An 18,396-nucleotide genomic window follows, 5' to 3' on the forward strand; every position below is an offset into this window, starting at 1 on the left:
AAGAGAGACGGAGACGGAGAGGGAGACATAAAACATAATTCTTAATTGGGTTCAATGTCTTGACATCGTTTAATTGTTAGTACAAGCAAAATGTGTATCTTTCTCGCATTGCGTAACATAATATTGAATAATAATGTTCTTAATACTTATGAAATTATTATATTTTGTTGAGATTTCATATAGCTTTGACTGGGCAGTGAAATAGTTATTAGAAATTAGAGACTTTTTAAAATCGGAAACAAAGTTATTTTGTTTTCTAAGGGCGATAAGCTTAGCTCGAGTTTTTTTTAAATTTATCAGTCACTTTGAAATCTTTTGCCCTTCATTTCCACAAATTGTAAAATATCTGAGCTTAATAAATCCATTAATTAATAAACAAAAACTGTTTTTTTTTTTTTTTAATTTTTATTTTATTTTTACTTTGTGTTTTGTTTGATTTTTTTCATTTTATTTTTGTTTTTAATTTTTTTTTTTTTGCTTTGTTTTGTTGTTTTTTGATCGTTTTTCGTTTTGTTGTTGCTTGTTTTTCTTTTAAAAGTACATAATTAAAAGTCGTTTTGTCAAAAAAAATATATAGTAGTTGTTTATATATATATATTTATATTATATAAAAATAAAAGTTAATGTATCTGCTATACCATATAGGTAGTAGTAAAAATTACAGTCCCGACATTGATCGATTTTGAGCTCTTTGTGTTTTTGTTGTGGCTAGTGGCCAAAATAAGTACACACACACAAAATATTAACGTCTACCACGTCGAATAATTTGAATGTTATAAAAAAAAAATAAACTTTCCAAACGATATTTAAATTTTCTTAAAGTTCTACAAGTGGCTTTACGAGTATATATTGTTACTTTTGCTCAATTCTTTCGGTTCGGTTTGGTGACTTTATCCGGGAGATTCTTAAATAATATCGCAATATTATGAATTTTAAAATTTAAAAAGCTAATCGCAATTTGCAGAAACGAAAAGAAATAGAGACACAACAAGGTAGATGGTTGAAGAACGAACCGTATAAATGATACGGACTAAATTGGATAGGAGGAGCAGTTAGTCCTGACGAGAGCATTTTGCTCAGAAGCTAAAAGAGCAATTGCTTTCCATGGGACACACAGGATGATAAGCAGAATGGTGAAGAAGGGCGGAAAGTGGTAGGAAGAACGATAGCTAGATAACGTTTGGTGGCCAGCGCTCTTACAATATGGTTCCCGGCTTTCTCAGAGGCAATCGGCGACGCTGGCCGAGCAGACCCAAACCGCGTGCCTGCTTGGTGGTGGTCTCTGTGGCCTCCGTGGTATCGTTGTGCTCCTTGGCCGCACTATCACCTGACTCATCGGAACTCACGGAACCGCCAGCGGCGGCCGCTGAATCTTCCTTGGCTGGCTGCTCTGATGAAGCATCTGAAGATGCTCCACTCTGCTCCTCCTCAGCGGGAGTTTCTATGCGGAAGAGATGAAAGGAAAATGTGAATGGCCTGTGCGAACACAGATGGATTTCTGGCTTTACCTGTGGTCGATGTTGCGCCACCTAAATGCAAACGGCGCTTAGCTAACAGGGGATTAATCTTACGTGGCACTGCGGGCGATGCGGAGCCTGCGGGCGGCGCTGCTTTTGGCTTGGCCACCGCATCAGTCTTGTGCTGGAGCGTATTGAGGCGCGGTCGGTTCTTGAGGCGATTGAAACCGGTAGAGGGTCCGGTTGCAGCTGGTGCATCGCCTGTTTCAGTCTTCTCGGCGGCTTCGCTGGCACCGCCCTCTGTCGCCTCACCTCCCTTCACCACACTGTGATGGCTGCTATCGGCAGCAGAGTCCTCGGGAGCTCCCTCTGCCTTGGGTGCCTCGGTGCTAACACCAGCGCGTCCTAGTTTGCCACGTGGCAGCAAACGGTTACCGCCGGGACGATGCAAATTGAAACGTGAGGGACGTACTGCATCTGAGCCTGCTGGAGCAGCGGCTGCCTTGGCAGTCTCGCCCTCAACATTGGTGTTGCTGGCATCTTCACTGTCCTCAGCAGCAGGCGCTTTGGTGGTAGTGGTACGACTACGTCCACGGAGACCGCTAAGACCATTTCGACCACGTAGGGAGCTACGAGCTGTGGTGCTAGATACGGCTTCTGATCCTGCAGACGAACCCTCAGCGGCGCCCTCTTCGGCTGGCTTCTCGGTGGTTGTCGTCGATCCGCGCAGATTGAAGCGATTGCGTGCTGAAAGATGATAAACGATTTTAATTAAATTCGACCCTTATTCTTTTTTTAAGGCTACACTACTTACGTCTGCCACGTCCAAAGCCAGAGCTGACTGGTTTCACCTCCTTGACTGCGATAGCTTCCTCTTCGGCCGCTGGAGCGGCAGAGGCCTCTGGGGCGGCTGTGGTGCGGGCTCCGGGACGAGAACGACCACCAATTGAGGGGCGTGAGAAGCGATCTTAAAATAACAAAACAATTGGTTAAAGCCATGAGCTTTCCTATATATTAGTGGTACTGACTTCTGCCTGTCTTTGTGGTTTCGGTGGCTGGAGTTTCAGTGGTTGTGGTGCTGGTGCCAGCTGATGCTCCACCCTCGCGGTTCAATTTAAAACGATTACGTCCAGCCAGTCCATTGAGTCCGCCACGTCGTCCGCCAAAGAGAGATGGTGCTGCTGTCGTTGTTGTTGTCGTGGTGGGTGCTTCAGTTGTGGTTGTGGTGGTTGTCGTGGTGCTTGTGGTTGTGGATGGTGTTGTGGAGGATGCTAGCTGCTCGTCATCTGTTAGCAATGTGGTGAGACTTCCATCATCTTCAGTATTGGCAGTGTCCGGAACGAGAGTTGTAGCCGAGAGATCATCCGAATCGGAAGTTTCAGTTGTTTGCTCATTGTTCAGATTCTCATTTGTCAGGATGGCATACAGATCAAGAGCTGCCTTCTCCATAGATGGCGTAGTCTGTTCTGCCTCATCATCACTGCTAGTTGAACCTGCTGCTTCTTCTGTTGGTCCTACTTCCTTCTTGGCAGCAGCAGCGGCCGCTGCAGCTGCTGCGGCAGCTGCCTGCTCTTGTTCCTGTTGGATAACGGGCTTTAATTCATTGTCCCGCGAACCCTTTGGCTGCTTCTCGTCGGTGTTAAAGGTCTGGCTGTCGACCAACTCCAAACTGGGACGCTTAACACTGATCTTCTTGCGTTCGGCGGCTGTTTCCAGGGAATCAAGGGCGGGGGTTGGTGGGACTTCGATATTCTTGCCGCGACTGGGGAAGCGTGTGTTGTGAGGTAAACGTTCGACTTCGATGTCTTCGCTGGCGGGTGATTCACTGGGTGCAGTTGCACTGGAGGCACGTCCCTTGGCCTTGCCACTCTGCAGACTATTTTCGCTGGGAGTGGCCGGAGTGCTGCGCTCTATGTTGGTGTACCGGGTCTTGCCGCGCGTATCTGCAGCCGCTGCGGCAGTGCGTGTAGCGTCAGCGCCTGCATTTTGGGAAGTATCATCGTCATCGTCGTAGTAGTAGTAGACATACTCGTACTCATAGTCCTCGCCATTGGGTCCCTTTTTGATCTCAATGCGGGATTTCTTGTTGTTCTCACTGCCAGCTCCCTCGAGGGCAAAGTTCTGATTGACAAAGTCATCATGTGGATCGACCACAACATCATCATCACCCAGCTGATCAATCTTTTTGATCGCCGTTGGCAAAGTTGTCAATTGGCCAAGTGGAGCCTCGGTGACAGCCAGATTTTGCTTTAGCTTCTCCTTCTGGGCCAATTCGGCAAGATCTGCCTGTTCGATCTCGTGACGGACTATGGCCAACTCTTTCTCCTCAATGGCACGCTTGGCCTCAATGCTCTTCATCACGTCCTCATTAATCAGAGCACTGAGCACGGGATTCAATTCGGGCCGTTCTTTGGTCGGCAACAGATTCATTGAATAATCCGCCGGATCTGTCGCCCGCACACTAATCCTGTGTGCCGTATGGAAACCCTCATCACTGTGAATGGCAGCTGCTTCGGGATGTTTATGAGAGGTCTCAAATGGTGCAGCCGCAGGCGACTCTACCAATTTGTGATTACTGGCAGCTGTTGCTATCGGCGCCTCCTCAGCGGCAAGTACAGACGATAAAAGGGCCAGGCCCAGTAGACAGCTAAGTGAGAGAAAGACAAAAATCAATTACTAAAATTAAAGGGTTAACTTTAATTAAGGTGAATCTGGCTTAAAGGACGAAAGAGTGAAAAGCCTCCAACTAATTTTACTTAAAACTTGCTGTCTTATAATCTCTCTGCAGTGACAGAAACTTATGATGATTTCTTAGGTGGATTGCTAAGTTCAGCTAAATGTTTAACCCAATTAAATCTCATATTTTGCCTTGGCTTAAACCATATCAATGACAAAAACAAAAAGACACATTAACTGATGGCCAATCGCGTGCTAGTCAAAAGATAACAACATTTGAACACACATTTTGCTGCATCATTTGCTGGTGATGATGTCGGGTCTCTAATCTGGCATGAAAAACCTTTCACAATTTAATTAGCCACACCAAAATAATAAAAAAAAGAGCGCCTTAGACTAGCTCCAGACAAGACAAGACAACGATTGCGCATGTTTTTCCCTCCGTACGGATTGATCTGTCTGTCCGCTGTCTGTCTACTCAATCGTGGATCGTGCAATTTGGAATCATAACAAACAATAGTTCATTGGGCTTTTGCGAATCCGCATTGCAATGCATTATAAAAAACGAAAAATTATAAAAGATGCATGATGAAAAACGAACCAATGAACAGATACAAAGTGAAATAGAGAGTAAAGCTGGTGGCAAAGGCGAAAGCTGATGGCAGAGGAAAGCCATGATTACTGATACTGAATACTGCTCAAGGCAAACAGCAAAAATGAACTAAATCGATCAGCTGCAGATGATTCGGGAAATTAAGCCAAAAAGGAATCATATCATATCGTATATATACCAAATAAGATATATACTTGTATACATGGGTATTACCTATGGCCAACCGGTTTATGGACAAGAGAGAAAAAGAAAAGATGTTAACCCATTTCGATTTGGTATGCAATTTCAACAGACATACACACACACACATACACGGTAGGGAACTCGTCGAACTCGGATTCGGATTTGGAATCGAGGCCCGTAAAACCTACCAGACCAGATCAGAGAGGTGACTTGTGACTACAGATAGATAGATAGAGGGGCCACCCCCGACAAATCTCCCCTTACTCCTCCCTCCGATTCCTGTAGACCCCACCATTGGTGTTCGATATTCATCGGTGAACGATGCAGAGGATGGAGAGAGGTCTCCCCGTCTCCACATGATTGCGCTCTTGACGATAACTTTTAACATTTTGAATTATGTGCAGTTCGACGACGACGACATAGCCGTTCGCTTTTTTTCCATCTCCCTCTCTCCCTCTCGTAATATGCTTTTTGTTTTCTTCTGTTTCAGTCGAACAAGTTTCGGACTGCCACCTTATTGTAAAGGTAGACAACTTCAACTTATTTTAATTGCAAAAGCCCCCAAAAATATGACGACAACAAAAAGCAGAGAAAAAAACTAGCAAGTTTTTAAGAAAAATAATAATTATTTTTGCCACAAAAACAAAACAAAAAAAAAAAAAAAAAACCAAAAAGAAGAGAGAGAGAAAAACTTCAAATACCATCGTGCAAATTGCTACAAAGTTAATTCTTCTGAAAGGGTTTCTTTCGTTATTTATTATATTATTTTTATGGTATTTTTTTTTGTACGTTGTTATTGTCTTTTGTCTGCTTAGACTAACTATTTATAAAATATAGGTATGTCTGTATGCTGTGTGCCACATTAACCCACTAACAATTAAGTTTATGAATGAGGTTCGCAAAAAGATTCCTTAATTATATGCACAGTGGTTAGTGACATACTTGTTTTTTCTCAACAAAACCTACAAAAAATCTTTGCTTTCAAGTAAGCCAAGTACACACTAAAATGTCCTATGAATATTTGGGCACACTAGAGATCGAACCGTTTCGACTATAACACGTCAATAACAACAAATAAATACATTACGAGTTAGGAAGCTAAAAATAAAGAAATGGGGAAAATATCATCCTTTTAAAATTATCAATTTGGATTTCAAGTAGAAACCGGAAAATTGTTTAAGGGTTGGAGAAAGAAACAACGAGTTGAGACGAATATTATAAAACAGCAAAAGCTGAGAACAAAAGTGAACTGAACCATAAAAGAATATCAATATGTGGATTAAGAAATTGTGTCATACGAAGAAATAGATGAGACGCGAATAAGTGACTTCCTGGTTCAAATGACACCTGACATTAATAGAACGAACAATGAAATGTTGAAACAAGTTTAAACAATCATAAAAAACTTTTACTTTAAGCAACCGGATTTGAATTTTTCGCTTGGAAACACTTTGATACAATTGCAAATCTTCTTTGCCCCACTGTCGGTGGGCAATGTCAGCTGGGGCGGCGATGCAGTAGTTAAATTTAACTAACTGCTGTGAATGTGAATGACTGATTAAATGACTGAATGACTGGCTAGCTGGCTGGCTGGCTGGCTGGTTGGTTGGTTAGCTGGTTGGTTGGTTGGTATTGTTATATGGCGACAGGTAACAGGTATACAATGCTAACGGAGTTATAACGCTGAACGTTAGTTTCGTTAGCCGATTGAGCGATTGGCTGACTGACTGACTGAAATGACTGAATGAATGAGTGACGTAGTCTCGTCATCATCATCATCATCATCATCAACGCCAGCATCTCGGCATCATCGTGTCGCTATTGTGTTTGGTTGGAAAGGCCACAACTCTTTCGGTGCTTTTGTGTCGACAGATTGCATTTTGCACTTTATGCAACATGGCATGGAGGGAAAAAGTTAAGACCCAAAAGGGAGGGAGTGTTGCGGCCGATGGGTGTGGCTTTGGCAATTTGTATTATAATTTGGCAATTCATTTTAAAGAGCATTGCAGAAGAAGCTATCAAGAGACCGAGACAGAGAGAGAGAGAGAGAGGAGTGGGAAGAAGAAAATCTTTAGCTGCGTTTAATTTTTTTTTTTTTTTTGTTGTTTCTAAAACTGCAGACAACCAAATATCTATATGTACATTTGTAGGAGGCCATTGACGTTGGCTGAGGCAGTGAAGCAGCACCAAACCAACTAAAACAAACTTCAACATTCAACATCCACAGCCATGAAAATGAAAATGTAAAGTACCTATGTGTGTTTTTTTGGTTTCTTCTCCTCTTTTTTGCATTGTTAAATGGATGCATCTAAATATTCAAAAGGTTTGTTGACTTGACGCAATGTTGTTGCTTTCGTATTTCTGCTATTTGACCTTTCGGTTTCCCTCGGCATCTCATTCAAACAGAATTGTTTGACCTTTTACATAAAATGAAAAAAAAAAACCCATAGAAAACTACATGCAAGTAAGTAGTAAGTGTGTAAATTAGTGTGCGTGTGCATGTGTGTGTGTGTGTGTTCATTGCCACGCCTTGATCATACATCAAAGCATATTTCATGCATATTAACTGACTAACTGACTGATTGACTGACTGACACTGTCTAGCACCAACCACTAACTAACCAAACCCAAACTCAAACCAAACCCAGCACAAAAAAAAAAAAAAAAAAAAACAAAAAACCCGTTGACCAAGGCTAGTCAACCAACAAATCTGCATGCCAAATTCATATTAGTTAAGATGGTTTTGGCCCCAAAAAAAAAACTAAAGTTTTTGATTTGCAATTAACTAGTTAACATTATTTCTGCTCATTATGCAGTCAACAAATCGCGACCAATATTTGGCCAAGTTTCAAATGGAAAACCTTTAAACAAAAATGAATCATTCATTTATCCTTTTATGACCATGAACTGTTTAGTGGCCATAATACATACATATATCTATAAATTGTATAATTACAAAATTATTACTACTCTAATTAGCTTTGGTTTTTGAACCACGTTAGCCACTACTAAACCAAAACTAACTAAATGGATACCAAATTTAATATATAAGAATGTTTTTGATGAATAAATAATTTCTTTTGCTTGAATCATTTTGTCTTGCCTTCAAATCTAAACTTTGAGAATCGTTCAACCTTATGAAATTGTATTTAGAATCAAGCTGAAATGGGCCAAAAAGTTGTAAACCATAAAGTGGCTTGACCCATTTGGTCAAAAGTAGAATTGAAATTGATAAATTAAATGTGACAATTAAGGAGATAGGAGAATCTGGATTGATCCTTGCAATTCTCTTGCATTTGCCTGCAAGTTGAAGCCTTTTTCATGTTTTATAGTCTATTTTTGGGGGTCAATTAGTTAACTTACCTTTTTAGTAGCATATTTGCTGTTTGTTGTTGTGGTTTGTGTTTTTTGTGGCTCCTACAGCGGTTGAAGTTGTTGGTTATTGTTGTTGTGTCTGGTTATTTTTTTTTTGTTTGCGGCGTTTTTTCGTTATAATTTATTTATTTTTAACTTTTTTTTTGTTGTGTTGCTGTTATTGTTGATTTATTTGCACTTTTGAAAGTCAAATGTTTACAGGCTTTAAACTATTAAGAGGGAGAGAGAGAGAGAGAGAAAAAGGGAGATGGGTGAGAAAGACAGAAGAAGAAAGCAAAAAAAAAAAGTGAATATCTTAAGAAAAAAAAGACAAATAAATTGATTTTGCAATGCACTTTTTTCGATTTGTTTAAACATTGAAGTGGCATTTGGCTTTTGCTTCACCATCGTTTGGCTTTATTTTTGTTGTATTTTTTTTTTTTTTGAGTTGCACTTTCACTTTTCACTTTTTATCTTTGATTTTTTTTTTTTTTATCAATTACATAGATGTAGATGTGTATGTGTGTGTGTGTGTGAGTGAGTGTGTGCCCGTGTATTAGCCAAATTTTACAAATAAAAAAAAACCAAAAAAAAAAATTTAAAAAAATATTTATATATTTTTGGCACTTTGATTTTCTTTTTCTTTTGTTTATTTAACTTAAACTAAAAAACACCAAAAAAACACTTTAAAAGGAATTGTCAAAGTAGTAGCTAATATATATATACATGTATATATCTCGATATATATATGTGGATATAGGTGTACCATAGGTTTTCTTTTATTTTGTGATTTGTTTCTTAGAGGAATTGTTGATTTTTTGTTTGCCTTACAGCCTACGGAGCAGTCACTTTCGATTTCGCTGCCAGCTGAACGTGAAATGGCAAAATGATGAACGCTTCGACCATCGAAAACCGTTTGCAGTTCGCGCACATTGCGGCTGCGCAGTCAACGCCAAGTGGAACGACGCTACATTGCCCCGATGCCATTAACCAGAGCAAGCGAATGAGATGGCTATAAGGCACGCACACAGACACACACACACACACACGTACATAGATCACACTTGTTCGTCTGTTCGCCTGTTCGTTGACTATTTTCAATGGCGTACGAGGAAGTTCACCTTAAGAAAAAAAAAAAAAAAACTGCACTAGTTTTCAGGCTTCTTCGATAAACGACATTCACTTGCATTTTGGCATTCTCTCTACAGGCGATCAGATTCGACTCCTGCAATCATCTCTCTCTACCTCTTTGTCGCTCTCCTCTCTCTCTCTCTCTCTCTCTCTCTCTCTAGTTATGTCTATCTCTTTCTATTTTGCTCTCCACATATCTCTGAGGTTATTTCATAAGTCGAAACTGGTTAGCAGCTGGTCTCAAGGCCGTTTCTTCGTTGTTGACGTTGTCGTCGTCGTCGTCGGCGCATTACACATACGCCGCATTGGACGCGCTTTGGCTGCAATTAGCAGGGCACGCAACTTATCTCAAAAAAATCATCATCACACTCGCCTCTCCCCCTAAATCTCTTTCTGTATGTGCACCGTGTGTGTGTGTGTGTGTGCATGTATTTCTTTTCCTCTCACCTTTATGATATTATCCAATCTTTCAGCTTATTGATTAACCGTTGGTTCATTTGCTTATTTATGCAATTTTTAGCTTCTGCTTTTTCTTCTTCTTATTTGCTTACGGCTACTAAAAAGAAAATATCCGTTAATATATCATAAGCCAATTAGACTAGTAGCATGAGCTACCTAAAATTAAAGGCAATTTAAACTGACAATGGACCAACTTCAGAGCACAAGAAAAACTTTTGTTTAAGTCTTCAGAAATTGCTTTGATTTATTATGTCAAGTGTTAAGAACCATTCAAGGCTTTAGTTTCTAATTAAAACATAGAATGAATTTGTCTTTCTGTGTACGTTGTGTATTCCGATTTCATTGCCTACTCTGCATTTAAGTTAATTAACTACTGGAATCTCTATGGCCTTCTGCTCTGTGTGCATCCCGTAACTAAAATTGCTGTTAACGATTGATCAATCGTTTTGTTTTTAATTAGCATTGAACGATAAGCTTAGTTGAAGTGCAAAGTGGTAAATATTTGCAATTCGCAACATATCTCATTTAGATGTGTAAAGAAAATATTTGCACAAATTATTATTGCCCACAAATACACACATATGCACATGTATGAAGGAGAAAATGGGCATATGTTGGAAGTTTAGCGAACCGGGAAGCGAAAATCCTGCAAACCCTTTGTGCAACATGTAATTTGGGAATGTTGACGGCCTTGGATCCATCTCATCCAGCTGCTTGATTCTACCATGATTTGATATGGCCACGGAACATCATGTGCAAAAACAGAAAAAACGTTGGCAAAAAGTGACTCAAGTTATGTCGAGGTCATTTTGTGATCAAGTTACCAATCCCAGTAACAAGACAACCGCAAACAACAAAAAAAAAAAAAAAAACCATTTGGGGTTTCCAGGATGTTGGAATGACAAGCCGACGAGGTCATTATAAAAATAAAACAAAAGACAGAAGAAGAACTAAAAGAAACTACATAAAAAAAAAAAAAAAAAAAAAAAAAAAAACTCCCCGATCAAGTGGTGTTAATGCCAGAGGGCGTGGCCAAGGACAGAAGTTAATGATAATAATGATAATGATGATTATCACTGATTGCAAGTGAATAATATGCATTGGTTTTTGTTAATGTTTCGTTTGACCGGTTGCATAAATGTTAATTGCACAAAAAGGCATCAGAGTTGCCAGCCTTAATAGTAAAAATCAAGTATGTAGTCTCTGGTAAGTCCGATACAATGTGATCTTTTAGGAGTACTAGGACGTAGGACTTTTGAACTCCATAGAAACTTCCTGTTACATGGATTGTTGCCCATTGAAATTTACTTACCAAATGGATATTAGAGTTGTCATCGACATTTAATAAGCAAAGCAACTTTAATGCTTTTTTTTTCAGGATATCTACTAATATATTTTCATTGGGCTTGGGAAAATGGGTCAATTGTGTTATACCTATGTAGTTATTGGTTGAAAATTTTATAAATGTGTTGGTATAAAATTCATCTATAGATCGATATAGAGTTGCTAGCAAATTTATTGGCAATTTTGTACACCTTTCGCATGTGATATTGTTCCATTTGGCAAAATCGAGATCAAAAGCTACTTGAAAATGCAAAACAAAATTTGTGTAATAAAAGCAAAAGCTAAAAAATAAAAAAACAAAGTAAACTGATAAAAATTAACAACAACTGTTATTCAACACATCTCAAGTGTGCAAGAAGAAGAAGAAGAAGAAGAGAAGACGACGACAAAGAAGAAGAAGAAGTAAAATACAGGAGTGGCCAAGTTGGAATGTTAATGCGCTGCAAGTCGATTGGAATTGTTGTTGGGTTTGGCGTTTTGCCGAAACCAAAAAGAGTTAAGAGCCACTCCAAGCTCACACACACACACACACACACACAGACGGAGAGTGTAATACACACGTAGGCGCTGAGGCCAAAGCCAGACTTTAAGTCAAACTCAGGTTACGTGAACTTTATAGAGGGCGGCGGCCATTTAGCGACCTCTCCCCTTCACCCACACTTATTGTCACATTACTGGACAAGAGCCAAAAGAATTAAGAAAATTATGGTCGATAGGGAGAGGGGTAAGTAACCGTTACCTCTTATTGCCCATTCCCCAAACAAGCTGGTATCTCTTTCTCCCTCTCTCTCTCTCTCTCTGCCTCTCTCTCTCTCTTTCTTTCTGTCCTCTTTACTCCTTGCCACTCCCTGGGCAAGACAAGTAAAATTTATAACTGTCAATTATTATGCAAGAGTTGTGAGTGTGTGTTGTGTCTGTTAGCTTGGTTAAGAGGGGGACCAAAAGCAATCAGGAAATACCCGAAAACCAACCAAAAAGCCAACTTATAAACACTCAAAAATTTTACAAACACACACACACACACTAAGACTACACTACATCTCCTGTCATTTAAATAAGCTCCTTCTACCTCTACACTTGAAAAAAAAAAAAAGAAATTACGCCTTTTACTCAGACGAATCATTCTTATTGATTGATTTATTGTCATCAAAAATGATCATCATGATGATCGTTGACTTACCATTCAAAACATTTGAATAAATCGAATTGAATGATTTTTTCAAGTGTAGCTTCCTCCATCTACCTTCTAAATACTTAACTTCTGGATAATTCACTCGCATAATCGGGGCACGTAGTATCTGAGGTTCGTCTGTACCTTCTAGATTATTGTCTCTTTGTCTTTAGTTCTTCAGCGTTTTGGCTTAATGAACATATTTTTAATGGTTTTCTTATGTTTTCTCTTCTTTTTATTATTAACCTTTTTTTTTTCCATATAAAACTGATGACTTTTTCTCAATGTGTGTGCGTGCGTGGTTCTTCTTGAGGAGTGCCTCCTCATTCGATTGATAGGGTTCAATGTACTACAGCAATTGATGTGTGTGTATGTGTATGTGTGTGTGTGTGCGTGTGCAACTCAAAAAGCAAACCTTCGCATCAATTTGTGAGAATCACGATGACAATACACGGTAATACACTCGCCTTACAGCAATTATAAGTATATTCTTGCTGTGGTTGATGATGGATTCCACGTAGGCTGCAATTAAATGATTCACTTGGCCAATTTGTCGTTCGTTTTATGCGACCTTCCAATGGTTTCCGGCATGAAGTTTTTTTTTTTTTTATATAGCATTCTGCTTCTTTTTTTTTTTTTGGCATTTCAATTATGTATATCTTTGTTTTTGCCTCGATTCGAAGTAGTAGTAGTAGTAGTGCATGCATAATTAAATCGAAAATGGCAATGCGAATTTCAAGTAGCTCCTCATCGACATCAACAGCATCAACAACGGCCATAATGGCGTTTATTTCAAGCACTTTAAAGTGCAGCTTATCATGATCACAAATCACATAAAAAAAAAAAAACAAACATCTAAATCTACATAGTAGGAAGTGTCTAGACATACATAAATACCAACAAAATACTTATATATAGCAATATAGGCTGTTTATATCCCACACAAGAAATCAAAGTATATAAATATATGAAGTGGGCAAACGATAGCACGAGGATCACATTAAATAAATTAATAGAAATACCCAAGTTAAAGGTCTTGGCTAAATACACTTTACTTTGTAGTCTCATGGCATTTAAAGGAAATGAAAAGATTCTCCTTTCAAAGATGAAATATGAAAGTCTATTCCACAATTCAAAAACCGCCTAATTATTTATGACCGCAATAGGAAAGCCGAGCCGATTTGTCTTAACAATCTATATAGATCTATATACATATTATAAGATTAATTTGCTTACTGTGACTTGGAATATTTGTCAAGTAATCAGTTTTATGTTAGAACAATTCTAGAAATTTGTTTGTCTCATTAACCGGCCAGAGTTTTTAAAGATTTAAGTCCTGGCAGATGCATGACAACGCAACGAATGAATTGGTTTATAAATACATATGTATCTGCATATATCAATGGAAAACAATGTATACACAATAATATTCAATGTCAACTGTATTATAATATTATATAGTAAAAACCGATTTTGTTTTTAGACTTTTCAATAAGAAATAATTGTATTTGGTTATTGATTTTGGATGGTTTAAATGATGATTTCTCTTTTACTTTTCGTATTGCTGCGAAACTCAAATTATATCATTTGCAAAAATTCGATAATTGTTCATAGTGTTAAAAAAAATGTGTGTGTATGTGTGTCTGTCTGTGTGTGTGTGTGTTTTTCGGGTTTATCCCTCTAATTGCCTTATAGTTTTTAACGGTTCAGTATTAACGTTCAACTTTCATTGCAATTAAATGTGGCCCCCAATTTCCCCACCAACCTTTCTCTCTCCCCTGTCTCCTTTACCCGCACTCTTACTCTCTCTTTCTCCCTCGCTTTTTCTTGCACTTTCTTTCATTATCAATCAGCACTCATCACGTTTTCTGGTCACCTATGTATGCAACTGACATGCCTAACTAATCATTTTTCACCTTACGTCAGCAAAAAAAACAAAATCCAAAACATAAAAAACAACAATCATGTAAATATATATACATATATTTTCGTATTCGATGCCCATCAAACAATGTTTCAAACTCTCCTAGTTTCAGATTCATTTTCTGTTCACCGTAACCGGAACTATCGGTCACAAACATCCTATAGAAACAAGTAACCGAAAACCGAAAACAGAAAACCAAAAAAAAAAAAGAAATACAAAATCTATCCAATCGATCGCCGATCGTCCCATGTGTAGGTGTTGACAAGTAGATCACGAACATGAGCACGGCTTACTCACTCTCATCGGCATCATCAATTCTAGATCGCTGGAATCTAGTTCAACTAGTTAGTTAGCCATAAGTTGAAGGTTTTGTCTGGCCTTGAGATTGGTAAGTCGACATGCGACAAGCGGCAAGCGCCAAGAGCCGATCTGGCCATTAAAATCCGGGCTATAAAAGATAGACCAAAAATAATCAAAAAATCAACAACAACAACAACAACTAACCGGCGACGACAAGCGTTAAACAATTTGTTGTTGTTGTTGTTTAATGCAAAATAGCAAATAATTTGACTTAATGAAGCTGTTGTCGGGGAAGTTTTTTTTCACTCCCCACATTTTGGTTTTTTTTTTTTTTTTTTTGGTTTTTGGCTTTGGTATTTTTTATATACATATATTTTTTTTTTTTTGTTTTGTTTTCTCTTGTGGTTAGGTGATCAATGATCAATTTAACTTGAGCAATAATGTCAAAGTGTTAAATGCCATCAAGCAACAACAATAACAACAATAACATAAAAGAATATACACAAATCTGTTATACCCTTGAAAAATGATTTAATTTTGTGCGTTAATAGAAATTCTTAGAAATTTCTTACACTCATACAGTAGATTAAGGAAATTCCCAATGAGAACCAGAGAAAAACATGAATTTCCTTAGAATATGCCATTTAGGCGATAAGGAATCAAGATGCTATTCCCATATTATGCTGTTTGATATTAATTCAAATCAAATTGAAAAGTGAAGCCAAATCATTTGTTTGATACCGAATAGGTCTAGACAAGGCATGGGGGGAAAATGTCTTAATTAGAAGTGACTTAATTATGCCTGCTCCATGCAATGCATATACCTTTTTTCCCCCTCCCTCTTCTGGTAAGTGTATCAAAAGAAACCCAAAGAAAAGTTTTGTGAAGTGGGGGAAAAATGTTGTTCACCTTTTACAGTTGATCGTTGTTGCTGTTGCTTCCACCTGTATGCAAATGCCAAATGACTTCAGGTTTGCTTTTCGGTTGGTTCACATTTTTTTTTTTTTCTTCTCTTTTCTTGGTTTTTTTTTTTTTTTTTTTTTTTTTTTTTTGCTGCTGCTGCTTGGCCAGATCAGCATACTATAGCCTCAAATTGGCTTCTCTGTGTTTTTTTTTCTTTCGCTTTTTTTCTGAATCGTTTTTAATGCCATTTTATGTAACTGTGGCTCGCTGTGACTCAATTTCAAGTTAAACCGTTTTTTTTTTTGTTTTGCCTCAATTTTGTAATAAATATCAATGAGAGGGCCAACGATCTTTGGCTCTAGATCGAATGTTTTCGTACCCTTTAGAAAAGTTTTATAAAGATTATAATTATGATAAGGATTACAAAGGATTAATCAGATTTGGTTTCTGATTTGAAAGGGCGTAATTTCAGCTGTAGTCTGTTTAAATAACAGATCCTACATTAGTATGTACTACTTGGACTTATTGTCATTCATTGTCATTGTCTTCAACAAAAACTGCATATACCCCATTAAACAGGGTATAGCCTAAGAGTTGCATTCAAAACTGGGTCAAAAACTATTAGCCATATGAAAAACTTGATCTCAAAAATATATTTTAATAATCAATAAATGTTGGCTTTGCGACGACTGCATAATTTCAATGGCATATTGATTGATTGATTGTAGATATTGATAGCTAAACAGAGATAGACTGTCAAAAAAGTCTGCCAGACAAAAAGAGAGGGAAAGAAAGACTAGTTTTTTTTTTCTTTCTTGAGCTTAAAACGAAAAGTTCGTACACTTTTTTCCTTTTTTTTTTTTTGCTGTTTGTTTGTGTAAGTCAATTCCAACATTTTTGAGTCCAGTCTTTGCCATTTTTAGAGTCTTACATTTATTTCCTCCAAAGAAAGAAATGGGAAAATCTCAGTCATAGTTAGTTAGAAACTATAAGTCAGTCAGTCGGTTTCCTCATCTCTGTTTTTCCACAATCAACAATGAAAGAGCAACAGCAACAGCAACAAAAGACAATTAGCCTTGAATTGTTGCTGCGTTTTTCTGGTGCCGTTGAGGCGAGGCAAGGCCAATTGAAATTGGCCTGGCCTGGCCTAGCCTGATCTCTTGGTACAAATTGTTCGTCTGTCTGCCTAGTAACTTGAAATGATTTAGAAAACTTGTTGATCAGCCACAATAACAACAAACACAACAATAACAACATCACGAATAGTAGTAACAACAAACAAAAACGACTTTCATTCGATTGAACAATTGACTTGCAAAAAAAAAAAAAAAAGACAAAAAAAAAGCTAACAAGAAAATGTTGCAAATTTTGCCTAGACAACAAGAGAAAGAGCTGCAGCAAGGACAAAGATATGAAACAATAAAAAGGTTATATGAAAATATCGAATAATCAATCAAAAGCCGGAATTATTATATCCAGAAGGTGTGTGTGCTTCATATACACACATACATACGTGAATCATAACTGTAAAAGGCGGAATTGTAACTAAATTCACACCCAAAACTAAATATTACTATCATATTTAATATGTATCAGAGGTAAAAGAATAGTCAGTGAATCGATTCTTATTTGATAATTCTTCCGATTTCTATAATCTTCAATCCTGATCATGTGGAAAGAGAGAGAGAGAGAGATACAACTTTCAGTATCATAGCTAAAATGTTTGATGTTTCGACCTTTTATAAAGTATAATCATCGACTACCATTAAACTAGGTATGTTTATTTGGTGTTAATCAATATCTATTTTGCCTAATTATCGAAAATTGTTAATCACAAGGATTTCCAGTCGAAATGAACTACATTAATTAATCGAATTAATTGTCTATCGATAGTCGATTCCAGTTCTACTTATGATGATGAAACATTTGAATCTCCATTAGAAATCATGAATGGATCTGGATCCCTTTCTGAAGAGGGAAGTCTGAGGGATCTGAGAGGTCCCCTAAGTAGTGAATCTTTAAAGGGGATAGATATATAACATTATGTATCTGTTTTTTTGAACAAACACAACACAATAAAATGTATAACACGTAATTTTTGTCTAGATATAAAAATAATAAAATATTTCAAATATCAAAAGATATATGCCAAGTTTAAAAATTACATAACACCCTTTCGCTGGCCTCTCCGAATATAAAATTTAATATTTAAACCCCAAAAACTATGGTAAATGGCCATTTAGCATTAACAATAACCATACAATTTCCATTAATTCATAAATAAATAACTATAAATCGACAAGCAAACAAAACTAAAAAAACAAACAAACAAAATTCAACACAAAAAAAAAAACACTTCACTTTACTTTTGGCCGCCATTTCACCGATTTGGCCCAAAAAAAAAAAAACCATTTCAATGTTGTAGATAAAAAATAATAAATATATAAAAACAAATTGAAAGCATATTATTTTGTGTCTTTAGTCAATATGCTTTGTGTTTTTTTTGTCTGTTTAGTTTTATTTCACTTTTATTAATTTTTTTCTTTTTTGAGCCTTCCTCTTTCTCCTTGTGCACATCCAAAAGTCACCAACATGTCCCCATATTCTGTCTCCTTCTCCTTTTCCTTCTTCTCCTCTCACTCCCACTCACACTCTTCACACGCACCGCAGCGCTTTCTTGAACGCGTCCAATTACCTCAACAGACTTTTCGTTAATGTTTCGAATTTCGAAAAAAAAAAAACTGACAACAGAAAACCCAAAAACCAAAAACAAAAAAAATACCAACGAAAACTTACAAAAAAAAAAAAAGACAATGCAGGCAGGGATTGGGGATTGTGTTGGCCCTGGATGCCTTTGTGTATGTGTGTGTGTGTGTGGGAG

General features: G+C 37.6%; 1 protein-coding gene across 3 annotated transcripts; it reads right to left on the reverse strand.

The window, feature by feature from the left end:
* Positions 1 to 572: 572 nt before the first annotated feature.
* Positions 573 to 18,211, reverse strand: LOC137586577 (mucin-22). Of its 3 annotated transcripts, none has more exons than XM_068302667.1 (6): positions 18,166 to 18,211; positions 8,293 to 8,513; positions 2,486 to 4,104; positions 2,272 to 2,424; positions 1,509 to 2,204; positions 573 to 1,441 (listed from the first exon to the last, which is right to left on the reverse strand). In XM_068302667.1, the coding sequence occupies exons 2-6, from the start codon at positions 8,304 to 8,306 to the stop codon at positions 1,197 to 1,199; spliced, it is 2,727 nt and encodes a 908-aa protein (XP_068158768.1). In that variant the 5' UTR covers positions 8,307 to 8,513; positions 18,166 to 18,211; the 3' UTR covers positions 573 to 1,196. The 3 variants fall into 3 exon arrangements, with proteins under 3 accessions (XP_068158768.1, XP_068158766.1, XP_068158767.1); XM_068302665.1 differs by lacking the exon at positions 18,166 to 18,211 and adding an exon at positions 9,050 to 9,150; XM_068302666.1 differs by lacking the exon at positions 18,166 to 18,211 and adding an exon at positions 9,115 to 9,138.
* Positions 18,212 to 18,396: the final 185 nt, after the last annotated feature.

This window comes from Drosophila tropicalis, unplaced genomic scaffold, assembly GCF_018151085.1.
Source record: "Drosophila tropicalis isolate 14030-0801.00 unplaced genomic scaffold, ASM1815108v1 contig_158, whole genome shotgun sequence".
Lineage (NCBI taxonomy): Eukaryota > Metazoa > Arthropoda > Insecta > Diptera > Drosophilidae > Drosophila > Drosophila tropicalis.